This window comes from Cheilinus undulatus, linkage group 10 (assembly GCF_018320785.1).
Source record: "Cheilinus undulatus linkage group 10, ASM1832078v1, whole genome shotgun sequence".
Taxonomy (NCBI): Eukaryota; Metazoa; Chordata; class Actinopteri; order Labriformes; family Labridae; genus Cheilinus; species Cheilinus undulatus.
The window spans coordinates 1,742,449-1,760,718 of NC_054874.1; the positions used below are offsets into that span (position 1 = coordinate 1,742,449).

The 18,270-nt window shown below is 38.9% G+C and overlaps 2 protein-coding genes and 1 non-coding gene across 3 annotated transcripts; all 3 read left to right on the forward strand.

The window, feature by feature from the left end:
- Nucleotides 1–220: 220 nt before the first annotated feature.
- Nucleotides 221–7,901, forward strand: LOC121516531 (F-box/LRR-repeat protein 12-like). The gene is made up of 3 exons (XM_041797869.1): nucleotides 221–361; nucleotides 460–535; nucleotides 6,020–7,901. Exons 1-3 carry the CDS (start codon nucleotides 261–263, stop codon nucleotides 7,055–7,057), a joined length of 1,215 nt encoding a protein of 404 aa, XP_041653803.1. The 5' UTR covers nucleotides 221–260; the 3' UTR covers nucleotides 7,058–7,901.
- Nucleotides 7,902–9,534: 1,633 nt separating this feature from the next.
- On the forward strand, nucleotides 9,535–17,184 carry aurkb (aurora kinase B). Its single transcript, XM_041797672.1, has 9 exons — nucleotides 9,535–9,640; nucleotides 11,005–11,043; nucleotides 12,757–12,838; nucleotides 12,919–12,964; nucleotides 13,096–13,284; nucleotides 13,510–13,648; nucleotides 13,851–13,999; nucleotides 14,122–14,296; nucleotides 16,637–17,184. The coding sequence occupies exons 1-9, from the start codon at nucleotides 9,635–9,637 to the stop codon at nucleotides 16,808–16,810; spliced, it is 999 nt and encodes a 332-aa protein (XP_041653606.1). The 5' UTR covers nucleotides 9,535–9,634; the 3' UTR covers nucleotides 16,811–17,184.
- A 238-nt stretch (nucleotides 17,185–17,422) lies between these two features.
- trnal-aag lies at nucleotides 17,423–17,504 on the forward strand. The gene has a single exon. It is a non-coding gene; the product is annotated as a tRNA-Leu (tRNA).
- Nucleotides 17,505–18,270: the final 766 nt, after the last annotated feature.

Consider the following 18,270-nt stretch of genomic DNA (forward strand, 5'->3'; position numbering starts at 1 on the left):
TCTTTGAGATGTTTCCAAACGACACCTGCCTCATTGTCGCCGTCATAGAGTGGATGCGTTTTTTTTCAGGAAGTAATGGTAGCAGTAGCCGAGAGACGTTACCGTCGAATAAAGGGAAATATATTTAAAAACGTCGATAAATCCTCGCTAGGTCCTACAGCTGCACGGTTCATGTTTCCCTGGGATCGTTAATGCGGGCGCAAACCGTGTGCGTCGAGATATTCGTCCGTGTCCGAGCTTGAAAGAGTTTTGTTTACAAGATGGAAGAATTTAAAGCTTGTAATCTGGACTACTTCCCTGAAAACATTTTAATTGACGTGTTGTCGTTTCTGAGTGTAAAGGAGCTGGTGAGAGCTGGAAGGTAAGAGAACCTGCTGGCATATTTCCTCCTGTGAAACAGAAGTCAGAGTCAGCTCTGTCTTTGTTGTGACTCCAGTCTGCTGTTGTTTCTCTTTCTAGAGTCTGTAAGAGGTGGAAACGTCTAGTTAAAGACCAGAGGCTGTGGAGACTTGTCGACCTGACTGCATGGAAAGGGGTAAGACAGATTATTCCATGTAATGTGGCTTCAGCTCTCTGGTATTATTCCCTCTATAACTCAGTGTGTTTTTTTTCACGGGCGGAACACAGAGACACCTGTTAAACACAAACAAGTACAATAAAAATAACTCTAACCAACACATCAGCTCTCTGTCTCTGAAAACCAGAGGAATTATCACATTAGCTTAAACTACAATGACTGAATAGCTTATTTGTGGGCTTGTTTTTAAAATCAGTGATTTTACTTAGGGAAAGTATTGTACTTAACTGAATTTAAACAGCTTACAGTACTATAAATATATATAAAATAAATTCTTAAAGTTCAAATGAGTGGTCCAGCCTTAAAACTGGTCAGTAGTTTGGCTGTGGCCAGTGGAGGATAAAGCAATTTTGGGGCCCAAGGTGAACGCAAGCATGGGGCCCTCCACAGATATTGTTCCTCCTCTAAGTTGATCAAAAGAGAGAGCTACTTGCAACTTCTTCTTTTAATAAATAACAGTTAAAATATGTGTAAAAATTAGCCAGTGGAAGATTTACGAGTCGGTTAAACTAATTACCTGTCATTTTTTTATAAACATGTGCTTGAAATCCCAGTCTATGATGCTCTTTTAAATGAGAAAAGCACTAAGAGAGCGCAGACCTCCGCCATTAGCCCTATATCCCAATAGTGAGAATCCTTTAAAAAATTCCTGGATCTATCCTCATGTGCCCCCCCACCACGGCATTCGCCGATTCCTCCCTCCCCAGTGGGGTGGAAACATGGTGAGGCAAAGCATTGGCTTCGCTATGGGTGCCAACAGATGCACCCATGGTCTCACCGGACAACTGAAAGTCATGGCAGAGGGTGAATATTCCTCTATTCCTCCTAGCATTGTGAGATTTCTCGCTGCAATTCTCTGTCTTTCTCTCTGTTACGCTCCAACTCGTCTTCTCGACTGGGCGTGTCTCTCAAACTCTATAAACTCCAAAACTTTGAATAGAAACACACCCAAAAATGCTGCTGGGATTGAAGTTACTCATGTCCGCCATCTCCTGGCGTAAAGTGGTAACAGCGCAGACCTCCGCCATTAGCCCTATCTCCCAATAGTAAAGAAGTCTTTAGCGAATTCCTGGATCCAGACAGTGAGCCGGACCAGTCCCAAAATCTAATCAGTTCTTCCTTTTGCCATTTCTGCCATTTCTTGAAAAGTCATGCTCAGTGGGTGGCTTGTAAGGTGGATCCAAAGTTCAGTTGAGACCGCGATGTCAGTATGGAAGCCCCCCGTTGATTGGCTTTAGGAGCAGTTTGAGTACGCCAATTGTAAGCAGACAACTGACGTCAAATATGAGAAGTTAGCGGTTAGCATGTAGAAAGGCATAGTATTACATGTTTTAGAAGTAGAAGTAGAGTTGTGTGTGGGCTGTTGAGGGTTGAATTCACCTGTAACTACTCAGCCGTAGTGAAAAGAGGCCACATATCAAAGCAGGATATTAATCTGCAAAGAGGAACGAAGGCTGACGGAGCTAGCTGCTAATGTTAGCCATGCTCTACAGAGTATCAGGCTCATATTATACCTGCTGACACAATGACCCCGTGATGAATTTGACTGTTTTCCCAAATAGGAAATTAGACATACTGGGAACATCCTCGCTTGACATACAGGCTTAACAGTTAAACAAGTACACTTCCCATAGAAACTATGAAAATGTACTTTTCTGTGTTCCTTTTGTTCTTGTAATCTGTTTGAACTTTAATTTCTCTTCGCAGTCTTCTTATGCTTTTATTTTTTTATCTTTAACTCTGTTGACTATTACTTAATTATGGCTGTTAGTTAGTTAGTGAAGTTTATTTCGAACATGCCAGTTTCGAAAAAAAAAACATAACAATGAAAACATGGTCATGTCCCTTCAGAAGACACAAATTTTGAAGAGAGAGATGAAACAAAACAATTACAAACCACCTAATGGTCAATATTAGGCTTCATGTTCGAAAAGATATTTTAGCGCCATTGACACATGTCCGATCATATTGAAGTTAAAATTTTATGCAGTACAAACCAAAAAGACTGTTATAACGCTATTTTATATAGAAATATCCTGGCAGATTTCATAATGTTTATTTAAGGACTCTAAATCAGGGGTGTCAAACTCAAGGCCCGGGGGCCAAATTTGGCCTGTGATACCGTTATACCCGGCCTGCAAGATCAGATCATATTTTATTGAAACTGGCCCACCAGTATGAGGTCTGCAGATTTCCTACAGTTTAAAAGTGCAAACTTAACCTTGATGGTTTAAAATATCCTTGGTAAATCATAACAATATGAAGAATAAAGAGTGGAATCTATTAGATTAAAAGTCAGGAAGGAGGGAAAATAAATTAATTTGTGATTTTTCTTTTTATTTCATATTCCGACCTTTTGATCTCTAAATGTTTTACTTTTTATATCATATTTTGACCTTTGAAACCTGTGGTTCCCAACTTGGGGTTCGGGACCCCCTTGGGGAGGTGCCAGGGATCTATGGGGGGGCATGAGGCTTTGTCTGCTCCGAGGTTGTCAAAATTAGAGTTGCAAATGTTAAGTAAATCATGATAAAGCACTTAATAAACATTTTATAAAATGGTTTTTCAGCAGCGAAACACTTAAAATCAATGTTTCCAGGGAAAAGTGTTTGGGAACCACTGTTTTAAACTCATGATTTTGATTTTCACATGTATTCTCCTTTTAGAATATGATTCTGCCTTTAAATTTTGTGTTTTACCCTGTTGAACTAATAAGGTGACTTTTTTTTCTTAGATTTCAAACCTTTAAACTTGTCATTTTGTCTTTTTAATCTTAAAATGATTAATCATCGTTTTTTTATTTTTTCATATTTCATTACTGGTGAAAATGAGGTTGACCCTAATAGGCTCCCAGGTTGGAGCTAAATTCAGTATCCAGTCCCCGCTGTGATTGACTTTAACACCTCTACACCAAATGGTTCGGCCCTCAGGACGTCCTATTGGAGCGAATCTGGCCCTGGACTCAATATGAGTTTGACACCCCTGCTCTAAATGGACAGACCTTACAGCTGCATGAATACTTAGTTTGCATGTTTATTTAAATAAAAATGCCAGTTCACTCAAAGAAAAAAAAGTTCCATTTTAGGTTTCTTTCTTCTTTTTTGGTCATGTTTTATCACCTAAAAGCCCTCAAACATTGTCCAACATTACGCCGCCATCAGAGGCCACAGGATCATGAGGGAGAGGGACAGAGAGGGAAATTTCTTAAACACACCGCCCCTGTCAGACATGACAAACAGTAAAACAGCAGTGTTTCTGCACTGTTTTCTTATTTGGTTTTGGGACTAAATGAAGTTGCTAGTTTTGTTTCGTGGACCTTTTGTTGCATTTGTTCACATTTTCAGACTATATGACAGAAAAGACAGCACACACCGTGAGATTGATTTATTTCCGGTTTTCCTCAAACTAAAGGGCTGGTTTCTGTTTCTCTGAATCTGTGAGCCGTTTCTGCTGATGAACAGAGGAGAATTCAAGATTTTCCTCTTTCTATCAGTCTGCAACATGATGAACTTGACATAATATTTCACACTTTTAATGGGTGTATTAAGCCCCTTAAATGACCAATGGCCAGAATACTGGCTGGGGCCCTTAGTAACCTGGGGCTCCAGGAGATTGCCTGCCTTTGGCTAATGGTACAGTCTGCCTCTGGCTTTGACTAACAATGGTCAGTAGCACATAGAGAAAGGGAATGATTCCACATTACATCTACAACAGCTGTTTTTTCTGTTCTTGTTTCTTGCTTTTTCCACTTCTGTTGAAACCCCTCCAAATCAAGTTAAGAATCATAATTTTATAATGAATTCAGGGTTTGACCTTTTCCCAGCAAATCAGCTGCAAAGATGACAGTCTGAAAACAACAAAGACACACCTTATCAGAGATTAATGTTCACGAGGAACTGGAAACACCGGATCCACAGCCTCATTTCTAACAGGCCACAGGTCTGTAAAGTGATTTAAAATGTTGCAGTAGTTATAAATCTTGCCTTTGCACCAGGCTTTTCGCGCAGAGATACACTATATGGACAAAAGTATTCAGCCGCCTGGCCATTACACCAACTGGGACTGTAATGACATCGTATTCAGATAATTTAATTTGGAGTTCACGCCCTTCTGCAGCTCAAACAGCCTCCACTCTTCCTGGGAGGCTTTCCACAGATTTTGTAGTGGTTCTGTTTGAATGTGTGTCCATTCATTCTGAGGCGGGCCTCCCCTGGGGGGCGCCACAGAGCTTCAGGGGAGGCGTGGAACCATAAACCAAAAAAAAGTTGATTTGCTTTGCGAACCTCTGCTGTGCATGGAGCAAAATGGATAAACTTATAGTTACTATAGGGACTATGCTATAGAGCAGAGTCACTCAACCAAAGAGCTAAAATTGTTGAAAAATACCTTTGCAAGAGCCACAATCTAAGAGATGAAAAGTGGCAAAAAACGGCTTAAAGTAGCAATAAAAATAGGTTAAAGGTGGCAAAATGGTCAAAAGGCAGCAAAAAAGGGGTGAAAAGGGGTAAAAATTGGGAGAAAAAGTGGAAACGGTCAGAAAGTTGCAGAAATGGGTGAGAAGTGACAAAAAAATAAGTGGAAAGTGACTTAAATGGGCAAAAAGCAGTCAAGAGTGGCAAAAATGGGCAAAAAAGAGGAAACAAGTGGTATGTAATGGCAAAGGGTAGTTTAAATGGACAAAAAGTGGAAAAAAGGCATTAATGGCATTATAGCTGAATAAGAGGGAAAGGCAGATGTTTAAGGACATTTGCCAACCAAAATATCCAAAATATATTAATGTTAAAAATTTTAAAAGATTAGACATTAATGTTTGAAATGTTGTTGTTTAATTTTTTTTCAGTTTGAATCCTTTTTGTGGGTGGGGGTCCACCGAATGAATAATTTCTTCTTAGGGGAGGCTCACTCTCACACACTTTGAAATCCCCTGCTGTAGAGCATTTATGCTCTACAGCAGGGGCACTGGACTGCTCCACAGTCCAGTGCCGGTGTGCTTTACTCCTCTCTATCTGACGCTTGGCATTGGACTTGGTGATGTGATGCTTGCATGCAGCTGTTACCATGGAAACCCATTCATGAAGCTCCTGCTGCAGGTTCAGTGTTTACATTAATGCCAGTGGAAGTTCAGAACTATGCAGCTATGGAATCAGCAGAGACTTGGAGACTTTTACACACCATGGACCTTAGCAGTCGTTGACTCTGCTCTGTGATTTTACTCTTCATAGCTGAGTTGCTGTTGTTCCTAAACTCTTCCACTTTCTAATAATATGTATAAAAAAGAAAATAAATATGTATGATAAAAAAAAAACAAATATCTTGACTAGTATCATGTTGAAGTTTAAATTCTGATATTGTGACAACCCCTCTCACAGCTACTGATCCAAACCACTGTCTCTCTCTTCTCTACCTCTACTCTAATGCCATGGACTATCCGTGGTGTTTTAGGTGACATCCCGTATTCTCTGGCTCCTGCTGCGTCAGTACCTTGGGTGTGGACTGAGGTACCTACGGTTGCGGGGCTTGCTGCTTTCAGCCCGAGGTGGCATATTCCTCTCCGAGTCCTGGCTCAAAGCTCTGTCTTCAAAGTGCCCTCGCCTGAGCAAGCTCTACCTCCTCCATGCAGACCTGAGGAGCCTGCCCGGTTGCCAAAGTCTACCTCCGTCTTTGCAGACACTGGAGCTGCATGGGTGTGAGCTGCCTAGAGAGTTTTTTGACCAGACTCCTCCTTCACCTGTGTCTTCTCAAGCAACATCGAGTGTTGGCACTCAGCAGAAAAGCGGGGATCAGGAAGGGAAAGAGCTCGACTCTCCATCAAGGATTGGTATCGAGAGGTTAGTCCTTAACAATGTGCCCTCTTTCACGGACCAGCATCTGCAGAGTCTGACATCCTGGGAGAGGCTCAGTCGATTGGAGCTGAAAGACACCTTTCGTGTGACGGCTAATGGGCTCAGGAGCTGCGCTGCCAAGGATGGTGCCCTCGGCGTGGAAGGGCTTTCAGGTCTCAAGTGTCTGGAGATAGGCATCACTGGGCGGCAAGGCTACCAGTTACAGATGGCCTCCCTCGGACTGGGATCAGGATGGCTCGGCCTGGAGGAGCTGAGCCTGGGCGGTAAGGAGGTGGGGCCGGGCTTGCTCTGCGCGAGCCGTCTGAAAGACCTAAAACGTCTCTGCCTGTGGGCCTGCACGCTCAGTGAGATGCAGATAGTGCGGAGCTGCAGGATGCTCCGTGGGCTCCGCAGGCTGGAGTTTCTGGACGTTGTCTTCCAGCCTCGGCAGTACCCGCTCGCGGCAGAGGAGGAGGGGGACGCTGGTAGAGAAGAGCAGGAGAATGAGGAGGTTGCAGGTGAAGATAACAGAAACGAGGAGAACAAAACACCTGATATGAGCGATCCTATTCCAAGTTTACATCGCTCACTGGCTGTCTTATTGCCATCCTGCACTCTAGTTTTCACAAACTGCTCTGTTCAGATCAGTACAGACTAATGTATGGATAACATGAAAAAGTATTACAATAGTTATGTAATAAATACTCTGATTTTATTATTGAGAATATTTAGGCTAAAGAAACATAATTTATCGTATTAGAAGAAAACCAGCTGAAAGATTTTTGCAGACATTTTCTCATTAAGCATTCAGCCATCATCACCAGCTAGGAGAGGAATACTCACATGTATCTTAGGAAGTTTGCCTCCTAGATAAGGGAAATCTAGAATACATTCAGGGCCTTCATTCACTGACTTCCATGTCTGTATTGAGAGGATATATTTGAACTATTTTTTAAAAGACTACTTTAAATGGAGCTATATATTGTGGTAAAGTACCCAGCATTTTACAATAATAACTGCCAGTGTTGAGAGTTTTCACTCAAGTCTGGTACATGCAGGAAAAAATAACCCATAAGCATAGTTTTTAAACTTAATGAGAGTGTGGATGAACTGTATAACTTTGAATGTTAAACTATAGAAACATACACAGGTGCTGTAAACAAATGCACATAACTGGAGTGTACTGCCGGCTGTGATCCACCTGTTTCCTGTTCTTTTTTAACAGTGTATACGTTAAAAACATTTCAGTTACCAGCAGGTGTTTGAGTATTGTTGCAAAGACCAAACAAAAAAATGCAATTGATCTTTGTCAGGTTTTTATGGTCCGTAACTTTAGTAGTTTTCCTAACAAGATTTTTAAAATTGAATAAGAAGGAGGAATGAATGAGGAGGAACATCAGTGATCTTTGTTTTTCACATGAATTGTGTTTCTCAATCCAGTTTAAAAAAAAAAGTGAAGCTGTTAATGAGATGTTTTTAAATAAACTTATTTTGAACAATCAGCTCTTGAAGAATTGGTCGGCTGTAATTTTAACTCAAACTCAAATGTGCTTTATTGGCATGAACAAATGTTTCATGTTATTGCCAAAGCATTACATAGAAAAATAAACAAATTAAATTGATAAAATAACAGCATTTTAAAAAATAATTACAACTATATTACAGAACAGAGCAAAATAATAGCTATAGAATTTACATGTATGCTATTACACCTTTTGATTTAGTTTTATACATTGAGGAATAAATATATATGTATATTTTGCATGTAAACATATTTATAGAACAATGAATTAATAATCAGAGTCTTATACTAAATAATAATATCTTGTATAGAAACTTGTCTAGCTGTGTGACATGCTGTAACATTCTCAGCTGACAGTTTTACCACTGAAATTTTCTCTTCAAGAAGGATTTGAATTGGTCTCTTACTGGGGAGGGCAGCAAAGCCTGGGATTATATCATTACATTTAGGGAAATAAATTTCTCAAACTCTTTCATTTCTTGCACAGTTTATTAGAAAATGGATCTCTGTTTCCACCTCTCCTGTCTGACACTGGCTGCAGACTCTCTGAGATCTTTCTGTCCATTTTTTCTTATGCCGTCATGTAATTTTATCATACTAATAAAAAAAATCAGAAATCAATTTTGAGTAAAAACTCACCACTTATTGACAATCTGCACATTTCAATGTTATTCATTCTAAAGGTGATGTGAAAATCACAAATTAGCTATTATAAATTATAGGTTCTCCTAAAAGTGTGTTTCGTTTTTTGCAGACCATACATACATTCACAAACAATCAGTCCACAGAGAGAGGCGCTCATTGGCTCATTGACCCCCTCATGTGGCCGCTCCAGGTATGACACACCAAGAACAACAGCAGATAAAGGGAATAAATACACCAGGGCGCACTGCAGGAAACACTGTAAGCAATAACAAATTAGTGGAATTTCTCAGTCTCATTAATTTTAAATTTATCTGAAACTGAAATAACTGTGAATGAATAAACACAAAGACATTTAGTAAATGAATTGGTTTTTTGATTTGCACAAAATCTTTGTCTATCTTTATATCTATATTTGATTTCATAACAAATACTTCCAATTGTTTTAAATAAAAACCTCAGATTTACTTATTTATTTATTTAGTTTAGGCGATGAATTTATGCTTTCCCAACCCAAATGTACAAAATTTTTAACGGCTAAAATTAATTAAATGAAAAACGTTACAGTTTGGACCCTCATTGGAACAAAATATACGACAGCACTAACAGACAGGACAGAACATTGTGAGGAGGAGGATTTAAACCTGTTATTTCACCCTATTTGTTGTGATAAATGCAGGCAACCAGAAACACAGAGGAAGCAGTGAGGGGGGCTTTTATACGAGTAAATTTGGAGGGGACCCTCCTGATGTTCTCTTAACCTTTAAAACACTTGACAACTCGGACTCTTTTTTGCTACTTAAAAGCCCTCAGTCAGGCCTTCTGCTTCTCTTCAGAGGAAATGACGAGGGGAACGGGGGAAAGGGGCGGGCCAAATCTTGAGAAGCATCAGTTTAAACCACTCACACGCGCCTCCTTGGAAAAATTCTGGCCAATGGGAGCCCTCTGTGTTCAACACACCGACCAATCGTGTTAGAGCAGCGGAGCTTTTTGAAAACGTTGGCGGCGGAGAAAACAAGAAGCTAGCGCTTTCATCGACATTTAAACATTCATACCACAGTACTTCCCAAGATGCAGGTACGGTTTTTTTTTTCAACTTTTGTTACAAAATAAGAAAGGGTAACACGGACGATTCTAACAAGCTAAATGTAAATCGTTAAATTAGTCAGAAGTTTGGAGCGAGACTGCCAACGTTAGCAGTGTGTTCGGAACTTCCCTGAGCTAACAGCTTTAGCATGGAGCTGTCTGGTGTTCAGTGATGAATAGAAGTATAAAAACTGTGTTTAGAAAAAGGAGAGGGCCGCTTTTCTGTAAAATACATTCACTAGCTGTTTAGGTTGTTCGTTGTTTACACCCAACGAGGGTTCAGAAACCATGTTAACCTACCATAACAGTGGCCTAACTGTGCTGTACCGGTATTGTTTTTTCAAGTGGAGAACGAGCTAGCCTTTTATCCACAGCAGCTAATATGAAAATATAAAATATAAAAATGGTTTAAAGGGAGGATTTAGTGAAATATTCTGACCTCAGCAGTGAAGTTTAAAAGTTAAGGCAGATCCATGTGTAGCATTGATATCTTACATCCTACATGTCTGTCAATATAGAGCTTAACATCTTCAGATATCTAAATAAAGAACTTAAATTATTACATTTATCATCTTATTTAAAACAGACCTACGTTTTTGGGGGTTGACTTACAGTTATTAATTAAATGCCGCGTATTTAAAGCTGTTAATTATTTTAAGTTGTAAATACAATAGAGGCAACAAAATATAAAATATTTACCATCCAGTTGTGCATGCAAAATTCTTGAATTTACTTTGAATTGTAGAGATGATGTCAAATCTCCTACCAGGTTGTACCGACAAAGACACCTCTTACAATAAGGTTAAATGCTATTGCTGTTTTGGATGTACTGTGGAAATAATCTCTTACTGTATGCTTCTGTCTGTCAGGTGTAGTTAAATCTAAAATACTGGCCCTCTACAGAGCTTACTGCTTCTCTTTTGGACTATTAGTTTTTATTTTGAACTCAGTAATTCATTTTAAAATTAGGCCAAGTAAAATACTGCCCCCCCCCATATATACAAAGGTGAAAGTAAAATTTCTGATTTTAAAATCTACTTAAAGTTAAAGAATTCCTGAAAAACAGTCAGATACGGTAACATGGTTCAATGTAATTATTTACTTAATTAGACAGACACAATAGATCTACGCTAAAGCAAGGAGCCAGGTTTTAAATTAAAATATGAAATGCTACAGTGGCCTCCAAATGCATAACATGTGTAAAGGCAACTGAGGAAAATATTTTTATGATTAAACATTTTTAAATGTTTCAGATTGCATTAGACTCGACCATGAAAAGACAAGAATAAGCTAGAGCACCCTAAGGAAACACAGAATTGTGACTGACTGAGCCGTTTGTTTTTATTTCTTTACAGAATAAGGAAAATTATGAGCCTCGAGGTTTCCAAGGAACGGTGAGATTCGATCATTTTAAATAGGGCTGCATGGTGTTTGTTTTTTGTTGGTATCCTTTATTTACAAATTAATTTTAGCCGATATCGACACTGAAATATAACTTCAGACCTTAAACTACAGTTCTTAGATTACGCTTCAAAGTTTAAGGGTGAACAAAGAAAAAACTTCTGTCACTGGAACACACATGGAAAGGTTTCAGCTGTAGACATCTTAAGATAGATAGATAGATAGATAGATAGATACTTTACTGATCCCAAAGGAAATTCAAAACTCCATAGACATATTTCCTAGAGATGCACCAATTGTGAAAATAATGGTGAATTCCAATGTTTTTTTCGATACTTCTTTTGGTGTAAAACTCCTAGCATGCCAACATTTTCTCACATCTGGCCATGGCCTCAGATTAGAGTTTATCCAACAGGTCGCAGTTTTAACCTAATTTCATCCAGCAGTTAGATGAATCAAATGCAGATATAAAATCGATTGGAAGCAACAGATAAACACTGATGACTGGTGTTCACGCCACATGATTTAGGCTGTGGTTGATATTTTTAAACAGGGCTGATATGGACTGATACTGATGTTAAACTTATGCATCTGTGCATCCCCATTATTTGTATGTAAGGCTGTAAAGCTTTTGTATCCGTTGATACAATAATTAAAGTAATTTCTTGAATACAAGTCACCCTTGGCAAAGTCCACAACATGCAGTTTCTGTACAGCTGTGTCGCCCTCTTTACCTGTTTTCACTAGAGCTGGGAGAAAAAATTGATACAGCATTGTATTGCAATATTTTGTCTGTTGATATATCGTATCGTCTCCTCCATCAAGTATTGATTTTTTTTAAGATTAATTGCTAATATGAACTGAAGTCTATGATAATGGGGAAAAAAACAATTGTTTGTCCAGTGAGGTTGGCAAAAATGATGCTAAATCAGCTAAACTGTAGAAAAAAAATGGTATAGATCGCAATACATGGTATCGCAATACTCACTGTATTGCAAAATGTTTAAAATTGCAGTAATATTGAATCGTGACCCAAGTATTGTGATAATATCGCACCGTGGGGCCACTTGTGATTCCCACCTCAACTTTTCACAATGTGAAATTTGTGCATCTACTCACTATAATATGCTAGTTGAGCTGTAGTAGTCGGTAGTTGCTGGAGTTTTCTCAGCCAAACCAGCAGGCCACATGGTTTATTTATTTAACAGTAGGATATATTTCCTGCTCTCTTTAAATGACAGTTATGACCTAACAAGGGGGAAAGGAGTCCATACGTGGCGCCAGTACTCACTGGTGTGTTGTTATGAATTCCAGCACATTCTGAGCTGTGAAGTTGAAGCAGCCGCTTGTAATACATAATGTCTTGTGCACTATGTAATGGAGGCAGCCGTATGCATTTGCAGTGCACTTTATACTCGTATATATTCTCCCCAGTCTATAAGCTGCAGCACACTATTAAGATGAAAAAATGTTAAGGTATTAAAAATGTGGCTTATAATCCAGATTTTACTACAACTTTTTAAGCTTGTATCTGCTGATACTGCCAATTATGCCACACATCCCTAATCTTTAAACAGATGTGTTGATTTGCTGGTGTTCTTCCACAGATGTTAATTGATTCTGTAGTTTTGAGTGTATTTGAAGGTAGTATTGGCTTTAAAGATTTTTAATGCATTCCTAAATGTGTGTTTGCCACTGAATATTAGTACACAACTCCGAGCATGGTGGCGGGTCCACAGCGCGTTCAGGTGAAGCCACGAGCAGATTTGGACAAAAATGCCATCACAGGTAACTTTACACCCATGGCACACGGGCAACAGTCATGTACCTTAGAATATATAGGAGTCTGATTGTGTTGTAATTTTAAGGTCCTGGGAGGGAGCGTGTGGCCACATCTTCAAGTGCAGTCGCAAAGTAAGCATATTTCCTTTAATTTCTCATATTTTGTTTTTGTTGCCAGTTCTGTCCTAGTTTTAATTCTTCCAAACATGTAAATGATGGCCTCCTAGGGCACAGATAATAACCTGTATTGTTTCTCATATTAGGAAGGTCTCCATTGACGACTTTGACATCGGTCGACCACTAGGAAAGGGGAAATTTGGTAATGTCTACCTTGCGAGGGTGAAGAAGCTGCAAGCCATCGTAGCTCTGAAGGTTTTGTTTAAGTCACAGATGGAAAAAGAAGGTGTGGAGCATCAACTCAGGAGAGAGATTGAGATTCAGGCTCATCTCAAGTGAGTATCCTGAGAAACATTCATGATATTAACAGTGTAATGGCCCACTTTAAACTTTTATCCCTTCATTAAGGATTATTTACCAGCAGCTACTGACAGTTACAGAGACTTGTGTGATACTCGATGCTTATTTTTACGTTAGCTTCAACCAAATCAAAGCTAGCACATGACTGTTTGTCTTATGGCTTTAGGGCATATTTTGATAAATATCCCCTCTCTCTCCAGGCACCCAAACATCTTGCGCTTCTACAACTATTTTCATGACAGAAAGAGAGTGTTTTTGGTGCTTGAATATGCCCCACGGGGTGAAATGTACAAAGAGCTTCAGAGGTGTGGAAGATTTGATGACCAGCGTACCGCTACAGTAAGAGAAACACAATTTATTTGTACTGTTTCTGTTTTGTTTTGCCCACTTGGTGAATAAGTTCAATTGAGCTATTTGCAGTTTTAACTTCTATCCTGTGGTGGCTGGACTTGTTTACATCTGTCTTTTTAAAGCAACCATAAAAACTATTGATTCGGTTTTTATCTTTACTGATCAAATGGCAACCAATTCTCATTTCCAGTACATGGAGGAGATATCTGATGCCCTGATGTACTGCCATGAAAAGAAAGTGATTCACCGTGACATTAAGCCAGAGAATCTGCTTCTTGGCTATCGGGGAGAGCTCAAAATTGCAGATTTTGGTTGGTCTGTTCACGCACCTTCTCTCAGGTAAAGAACCATGATGCAGTTACGTTTCTATACACCACTGTTGTCTGTCACCAGCTGTTCAATGACACACAAATCTGCTTATCTGGTTTCTCTAATAACCTCTGTGATTAAATCCAATCCAGACGTCGTACGATGTGCGGGACGCTGGACTATCTCCCTCCTGAAATGATTGAGGGCCACACCCATAGTGAGAAAGTGGACCTGTGGTGCATTGGGGTCCTCTGCTATGAATGTTTAGTTGGAAACCCACCTTTTGAAACTGCCAGCCACTCAGAAACATACAAAAGGATTATGAAGGTAGGTCTTCGATGTGAAAATTGTTTTTATTTTTACAGCAAAATTAAAAAAGAGGAAAAACAGTTGGTGCAGGTGTCTCCCAGCTTGTAAGAAAGGAGTGTATTTGGCAAGAAAATGAGCATATCCTTTTGATATTGTGGGGCAAAAGCAGAGGACATCCTGACATAGTTTATACATGCATTTTGCAAATCGGATATGAATTGTTGTATTAAAGGGAATTATCATTTTTATATAACTCATATTCATCAAGAAAAACATACAAAATTGAAGAAAATATATATTTTTTTGTGAAATATTCTAAAAATATGCCAATAGAACAGTGTTCCTCAACCAAAGAGCCAAATTGTTGAAAAATACCTTTGCAAGAGCCACAATCTAAGTGGTGAAAGTGGCAAAATTTGGATAAGGTGGCAATAAAACTAAGATAAAGTAGGAAAAATGCTCAAAAAGTGGAGGGCAAATAGAAATAAGATTGCAAAAACTGGGTAAAAATGGCAAGAAAGGGGGGGAAAAAAAGTGGCAAAATGAATAGAAAAATGAGTTACAGGTGGTAAATGGTTAAAAAGCAGTGAAAACATTGCAAAACAAAACAAGTGAAAAGTGACTACATTAGGAAAAAAGCAGCAAGAGTGGCAAAAATGGGGAAAAGTGGCATTCAATGGCAAAAGGCAGCTTAAATGGGCAAGAAGTGGCAAAAAAGGGGGAAGAATTTGCAAATAGCAAAAAGAAAGATGAAAGAGGCAAAATTTGGTTAAAGGGGCCAAAAATAGGACAATTGTGGCTGAAAGAAGAGACAAAATGCGCTTAAAAAGCAGAAAAAATGATTAGAAGTGGCAAAAAAACAAAAGGAAAATTGGGAGGGGAGGCAAATAAGGAAATAAGGGCAATAGAAATATACAGGCTAAAAATGAAGGTTGGCACTTAAAGCTATAGCTGCACAAGAGTGTTGCTTACTGAGGTCAGAGGCAAAGTTGACCTTTTTTTTTTGGTTTTCTGGGTGAAAAATATTTCAAGTGAAGACATAGAAGAGCCACAAATCACCGCAAAAGAGCCACATCTGGCTCCAGAGCCACGTGTTGAGTATCATTGCACTGGAATGATTGCTTGATATGTACTGTATAACATCTCTGCTGCAGAAAAGTTTCAAACTAGTGTTTTGACACAAATTTCAGGTTAAATGAAATATTGCACCTTCTGCAAATTGAAAATGGCAGCAGGCTGTATTGTAATTTAATCTTATTTGTGATTAATTGCCCAGCCCTATTCTTCACTACATCCAGGTCTTTTCATCATACTTTAGAAGAGTGATTCTCAATACGTGACTCTTGAGCCACATGTGACTCTTTTGTGATTTGTTGCTCTTTTATGTCTGAATTTGAAATATTATTCCCCCAGAACACATTTATAAAGGGAAACTTTTCCCCCAGAAATTATCCATTGCAAGTCACTTTAATCAGTTGGTTTCCCACATTTATACAGTAGGCTTCAATCATCAAACTTAGTCGTCAGCCTTTGTTTTTTATCTATATATTTTTATTCACCTTATTTGCAATTTTTGCCCTTTCTTTCCAATTTTTTGCCACTAATCCATTTTTGCTGGTTTTAGCCCATTTTCCCGCTTCTGTTTGCCAATTTTATCCTGCTTTTTGCTATTTGCAAATTTTTACACCCTATTTTGCCTTTTTTGGCCACTTTTCACCTATTTAAGCTGCCTTTTGCATCAAATGCCACTTACCTCCTATTTTGCCACTCTGCTGCTTTTTGCCCATTTTACCCACCTTTATGCTGATGCTTGCCCATTTTAATCACTTCTCACTCATTTTCCCCACATTTTTGCTGCTTTTTGACCATTTTTACCACTTTTTGACCACTCTCACCACCTATATCTTATTTTTATTGCCATTTTAACCCTCTTTTTGCCACTTTTCACCACTTCGATTGTGGCTTTTGCAAAAGTATTTCTAAACAATTTGGTAACGCTGCTTTAGAACATTTGAAACTACAGCCAAGGTATTGATACAAGACCCAAGCTGCATAAAGCGGACCCTATGTTTAAAAGCAGTTTGTCAAATTCATGATGATGCAGATTTTATTCTAGAAGTCCACGTATGATCTGTTCTTGACTAAAGTACTATTTGCATGAGACTAAAATGACCTGTTGACCTCTGATAATTTGTGAATTACCCTCTGACATCAGTGTTTACTAGATACAATTTATGTTATTTATGGGTCACCATGTATAAAATATTGTTCTGGAGAGGTCAGTTAGAATATTAGATTATTTTTGAATGCTGTTGCTCTGATTAAATTAGTAACTTTTATTTTTCTCTCTATTTTCAGGTGGATTTGAAGTTCCCCAAAGTCATCTCAGATGGTGCACGAGACCTGATCTCCAAGCTGCTCCGCCACAACCCCATCGATCGTCTCTCACTACAGAGTGTCATTGACCACCCATGGGTGCACTCAAACTCCCGCAGAGTCCTGCCTCCTTCCTGCCCCGCTAAGAAATCCTGAGTCCAGTTCACCAAGGAGTCTTTAATCTGCCCTTCACAAGAGACTTTCAGCAGATGTTTCAGCTTGTTTCGGTTTCACTGCCACTCTCTGGCACATTTTATGATGGGTGTACATGGATCCCCTTGATTTTATATTGTACAGTGTGATGTCATTATCTATGTCTAGGTATTTAGAGGTATTTTGTGTGTTTTACAGTCTTTTTCTTCAATAGCTTTTTAAAATGTACACTGCTCTGTCTGATATTTCTCTCCGATGGTGTTGACACCAAAGTGCTACTGCCTCAAGATGAGATATTTTAAAGTTGTTTGTGGGTGAATATTAACTTATTTTGCCCCAGGCTGTTCTTTAAATTTCTAATAAATTTTCTTTAAGGATTCCCTGTTAAATCTTGGTTTTAAATGTTTCCGAATGGGAGCTCAGGGCGTGAAGCCACAATATGAGTATTTTAGTTGGAAGCTTATTTCTGTAAACCGCCTGTGGCTGGAGGTTTAAATAGACACTTTTAATAACACTGGTTGCTTGAAAGAAACAAAGAGCCAACAGCATAATGTGTATTCCATTACATCAGGTGTCTTCCATTGATTTAGCCACAGGACGGCATGGATGTCTCGCGGTAGCGTGGCCGAGCGGTCTAAGGCGCTGGATTAAGGCTCCAGTCTCTTCGGGGGCGTGGGTTCGAATCCCACCGCTGCCATTACTTTTATCCAGGATTTGTTTTCTCCAACGATATCCTTCTACTGCGTTTGGGAAAATTGACAGTTATTAAAAAAGACTGATAAAAACACGTGGCAGCAAGTAGTAACGTTTGTAATACATGATGTCATAGTGTTGCTCGAACAAAGAGTGCAACGCTGCACTTGGATTTCTGATCCACTTTGGTGAGCTTGTTCACAACTTTGCTTTTTTATTTTAGAATTTTAAGAGTAGATGTTTTGTTCAAAAATTCTGGATTTAAATATCACCGTTAGATGTCGATGTCGACACACGAACACAATTTAGGTCAAGCACATCTCAGAGTATTAGGGCCACACGAAGAGACAAGAAAATACAAGAATCTTTTTTTTTTTTACATCACGAGAATAAAGCCATAATATTACGAGAATAAAATATTACAAGAAAGAAAGTCTTTCGGAGCGCCGTCTCCGTTAAAATGAGAAATGTTGAGCATCTTGTGAAGCTATACTTTAGTATCGGTTTCACAAATAAGGAAATACTTCATCTTTTGGCACATCAGCATCAAATTATTCACAGAATCAGGACAATACTCCGCGGCGCAGCGGCAGACTGTCTTTCTGGGAATATTTTATTCTCGTAATATTACGACTTTATTCCCGTAATGTTTATTTTTTTTCTCTTCGTGTGCCCCTTATGCTCCGTCGCACTGCAGTAACAGGCAAGACCCAAGGAAAAAATACCGTACATTTAAATCGCATTTCACCACTGTCATCAACAAATCGAAT

Coding starts and splice junctions, on each gene's coding strand:
- LOC121516531 (XM_041797869.1), top strand. CDS start 261: ATGGAAGAATTTAAAGCTTGTAATCTGGACTACTTCCCTGAAAACATT. Junction 362..459: donor GAGCTGGTGAGAGCTGGAAG/GTAAGAGAACCT, acceptor TTCTCTTTCTAG/AGTCTGTAAGAGGTGGAAAC. Junction 536..6,019: donor ACCTGACTGCATGGAAAGGG/GTAAGACAGATT, acceptor GTGGTGTTTTAG/GTGACATCCCGTATTCTCTG.
- aurkb (XM_041797672.1), top strand. Junction 11,044..12,756: donor CTCGAGGTTTCCAAGGAACG/GTGAGATTCGAT, acceptor ACTGAATATTAG/TACACAACTCCGAGCATGGT. Junction 13,649..13,850: donor ATGACCAGCGTACCGCTACA/GTAAGAGAAACA, acceptor TCTCATTTCCAG/TACATGGAGGAGATATCTGA.